Genomic DNA, 3,656 nt, shown 5'->3' with positions numbered 1-3,656 from the left:
CCCCCCCCAGCCTTTCATCCCGGCCTTTCATCTCCAGTCGTCCTGGCAACACCCCAAAGGGTCCAAGGCTGTTGCCATGGCACCCAGGGATGCTCTGAACCCGAGCCAAGGACCCCGCAGCCCCCCCGGGGCTCTGTCCCAGCCTCAGCCCCTCAGCACCCCAGGGTTGCCCTGCGCCAAGGGGGTGGCAGTGCCGGGGGGTGGCAGTGCCAGGAGCAGAGGTGCCCACAGCTGTGCCATGGCCATTGGGGAGGTAAGACCCTGCCAACAGCCCCCCCACCCCAGAGCCACAGCCCTGGGTCCCTCCCTGCCGTGGGGGGTGGGTGAGTAGCCCCCTGACTCGTGGGGACCCCCCCAATCTGTCATCTCAGCACTCTCTCACACTGGCACGGGGGTCCCTGTGTGCCCCCCACTGTGGCTCCTGCCCCCACCTCCATCCCTGTAACCCCCTCTGAGCCCCCCCATCTCTCCTGGCCCGGTGCCCCCCATTGCCAGGACACTCCATCACCGTGGTGCCCAGGTGCTGAGGGTCCCATGCCCATGGTCCCCTGTCCCCAGGACACCCTGTGGCACCCCATGCCCAAAGGACCCTCCCTGAGGTACCCCCTCTCCACAGTACCCAGTCCCTGGAGGACCCCCCCGAGGGCCCCGATGCCCAAAGCCCCCCGTCCCCCTGTCCCCCAGTCCTGGCAGTGCCCGCGGGGTGACCCCCTGGCCCCCTGTGCCCCCAGGACCTGCGCAGCGGCTGCTTCTGGCGGGGGGTGCTGGCGGAGGCCGTGGGCACCTTCCTCTTTGTGGGGGTGGTCCTGGGGGCCTCGGCGGGCCCCGGCCCCCTGGCACCGGCGCTGGCCGGGGGGCTGGCGGCCGGGGGGCTGGTCTGCACCCTCGGGGGGCCGCAGGCCAACCCCGCGCTCACGCTGGCCCTGCTGTGCACCCGCAAGCTCGGGGCCCTGCGCGGGGTCCTGGCGGTCCTGGCCCAGTGCGCGGGGGCTTCGCTCGCCGCCGCCGCCGCCCGCGCGGCACTGCAGGATGGCACCGGCCTGGTCCCCAGGGTGAGTGTCCCCGGCCCCTGGTCCCCAGGGTGAGTGTCCCCGGCCCCGTACCCGTCCCGGGGCGCTCAGGACGGGGGCACAGGTGTCCCTCCCAAAGGTGGGGACGGCGGGGACGGCGCTGGCCTGGGAGACCTTCGCCACCTTCCAGCTGGCACTGGCCGCCTTCGCCACGGCTGAGCGCGCGACCCCGCAGGCCGGGCTGGCCCTGGGCAGCGCCGTGGCCGCCGGCGCCCTGGCCGCGGTAAGGACCCCCCCAGAGTGTCCCCCCGGCCACGGGGGTCCCCACCCTGCCAGCCCCTGACCTTCTGCCCCGCAGGGGCCGTTCTCGGGGGGCAGCATGAACCCCGCCCGCGCGCTGGGGCCGGCCCTCGTCACCGGGGTCTGGGACCACCACTGGGTGAGTTGGGGGCACCCCCGGGTCACCTCAGAGACCCCCGGGTGGGGGTGGGTCCCCCAGATGCAGAGTGGGACCCCCTGCAGTCCCATCCTTACCACAGGACAGGGTTCCCAGGTCTTCCCTTCCCTTGGGTGGGTCTCCCTGGGACGGGTCAACCTTGTCTCAGTCCCCGTCACTGGTGTGGGGTCCCTGGTCCCCCCATCCCTTGAGCAGCCCCTCCCCCTGTGCCCCCCCACTCCCTGGGGCCCCCCGACACTCTGTACCCCCCCAGGTGTACTGGCTGGGGCCGGTGCTGGGCGCGCTGCTGGCCGGGCTCTCCTACGAGTTCGTCCTGGCCCCCGGAGCCTCCCGGGAGAAGTTGGGTGCCTGCCTTGCCTGCCGGGACGTGGCGCTGGTGGAGACCCCCAGCCCATCCCCTTCCTCACCCTCTGCCCGTGGCCCCCCGGCCCCCCCAGCTGAGCAGGACCAGAGGACAGCCTGAGCCCCCTGGACCCCCCTCTCTGACCCACCCCACCAACCCTCGACACCCCGACACCGTTTCCTCGCAGAGCCCAGAACCTTCCGTGGGGGGCAGCCAGGGCAGGTTGTCCCCCTGGGCGGATGAGGGGTCCCTGCACGATGGCTCCAGCCCCCCCCCAACCTTTTACTGTCCCCTCTGCCCCCCGGCAGGATTAAAGGTGGTTGGGGGTTGGAGGCGGGTGCAGAGTGATGCTGTGAGGGGCGGGGGGTCCCGACCACCACCCTCGGACCACGAGGGCACCACGACGATGCCGGGGCTGCCGGTGGGTGGGTGCCCCCTCCCTGTGGCCCCCCAGCGAGGGCGGGGGCCGGGACCCCCCGTTGGCCCGTCCCGTGCCGGGGTGCTGAGCACAGCAAAGCCCTTTGTGGTGGCCTCTGCAGCCCCGGCAGATTCCGGCGGGCGCCAATGGCCGGGCCGAGCCCTAATCCCCCCGGCCGGGGACTCAGCGCCCGCTAAGCCGGGCTGAATAAACCCTCCCGAGACAACAGCGCCAGGGGGGGCGGCCCCCGCAGCCCCCAGCGGGGCCGAACCGGGGGGGGCCACCCAGGACCCCCCCTGTGGGTGGGGGAGGCTCCCAATGGGGTTGCCCCAAAGTGTCCCCAAAGCACTGGAGGGGGGTTGGAGGTGCCTCGGCACTGCCCCGAGCGTGGGGGTCCCCCAAACCACACAGAGGGCACCTGTGGGTCACGGCCCCCCCCATCCCAGGCAACCCCAGGGACGGGGGGCACAGCTCTGGGGGGGTCCCCGGTATCAGGGGGTGCCACAGGGCTGTCCCGGGGGGGCTCGTGGGGGGTTCCTTGCTGCGTGTCACCCGTCCCCTGCCCTGGGCAGCGAAGCGGTTAAAGGGGGGGTGGCAGAGGTGGGATCCCACCCCCGGGGCCGGCCCGGGGGGGCCTTATAAAGGTGGGCACGGGCGGCCCCCGGGGAGGGGAGCGGGGCCGTGGAGGGCAGCGGGGCCAGGCCATGCGGGAGCTGCGCTCGTCCTCCTTCTGGAGGGCCGTCCTGGCCGAGTTCCTGGGCAGCTTCCTCTATGCCCTGCTGGGGCTGGGGGCCTCCCTGCGCTGGGCCCCGGGCCCCCCCAGCGTCGTGGGGTCCGCCCTGGCCTTCGGGCTGGCCCAGGCCACCCTGGTGCAGGCGCTGGGCCATGTCAGCGGGGGCCACGTCAACCCGGCCATCACGCTGGCCTTCATGCTGGCCTCGCAGCTCTCCGTGGCCCGCACCGTGGGCTACCTGCTGGCCCAGGTGCTGGGCGCGCTGGCCGGGGCTGGGGTGCTCTACGGGGTGACCCCGGCCCCCGTCCGTGGCACCCTCGGCCTCAACGCGGTGAGCGGGGGCGCTGGGGGGTCGGGGGGGCTGGGGGTGTCTGCGGGGCTGGGGGACTGTAGGGTGGGGAGGGGGAGTGGGGTTCGGGTTTTACTGGGGGGTTGAGGGGTTCGGAGGTGTTTGGGGCGGTTAATGGGGGGCCGGAGGGTCCAGGAGGTGGTTTGGGGTCTGGGATACCGTGGGGCTATACTGGGGGGTTGAGGGGTTCAGATGTGTTGGGGCGGGGGGGCAGATTGGAGATTGGGGGGGGGCCAGGAGGTGTTTTGGGGTACCATGGGGCTGTGATGGGGAGTTGAGGTGTTCAGAGGTGACTGGGAGGTCCAAGAGGTGTTTTTGGTTTCGGGGTGGTGTGGCACAGTAATGG

At 72.6% G+C, this 3,656-nt stretch overlaps 2 protein-coding genes across 4 annotated transcripts; both read left to right on the top strand.

Moving 5' to 3' along the window:
* Nucleotides 1–6: 6 nt before the first annotated feature.
* LOC113941741 (lens fiber major intrinsic protein-like) lies at nt 7–1,952 on the top strand. 3 transcript variants are annotated; one of them, XM_027632875.1, is made up of 5 exons: nt 7–253; nt 732–1,052; nt 1,150–1,293; nt 1,369–1,449; nt 1,721–1,952. In XM_027632875.1, exons 1-5 carry the CDS (start codon nt 77–79, stop codon nt 1,928–1,930), a joined length of 933 nt encoding a protein of 310 aa, XP_027488676.1. In that variant the 5' UTR covers nt 7–76; the 3' UTR covers nt 1,931–1,952. The 3 variants fall into 3 exon arrangements, with proteins under 3 accessions (XP_027488676.1, XP_027488675.1, XP_027488677.1); XM_027632874.1 differs by having other exon boundaries at nt 732–1,081; nt 1,389–1,449; XM_027632876.1 differs by having other exon boundaries at nt 1,389–1,449; nt 1,721–1,931.
* Nucleotides 1,953–2,917: 965 nt separating this feature from the next.
* LOC113941740 (lens fiber major intrinsic protein-like) lies at nt 2,918–3,350 on the top strand (the record flags this gene model as incomplete). Its single annotated transcript, XM_027632873.1, has 1 exon — nt 2,918–3,350. A coding segment is annotated over exon 1 (418 nt), but the record flags the coding sequence as incomplete, so codon positions are not given.
* Nucleotides 3,351–3,656: the final 306 nt, after the last annotated feature.

This window comes from Corapipo altera, unplaced genomic scaffold, assembly GCF_003945725.1.
Source record: "Corapipo altera isolate COAL_440 unplaced genomic scaffold, ASM394572v1 60137, whole genome shotgun sequence".
In the NCBI taxonomy this organism is placed as follows: domain Eukaryota; kingdom Metazoa; phylum Chordata; class Aves; order Passeriformes; family Pipridae; genus Corapipo; species Corapipo altera.
The sequence above is the reverse complement of the archived record's forward strand: the minus strand, read 5'-3'. Positions and strand labels throughout refer to the sequence as shown.

Bases quoted from the DNA above. Each gene is read 5' to 3' on its own strand.
- LOC113941741 (XM_027632874.1), top strand. From the start codon at position 77: ATGGCACCCAGGGATGCTCTGAACCCGAGCCAAGGACCCCGCAGCCCC. The intron at 254-731 runs GTAAGACCCTGC...CTGTGCCCCCAG, and splicing joins GTGCCATGGCCATTGGGGAG to GACCTGCGCAGCGGCTGCTT. The intron at 1,294-1,388 runs GTAAGGACCCCC...CTCGGGGGGCAG, and splicing joins CCGCCGGCGCCCTGGCCGCG to CATGAACCCCGCCCGCGCGC.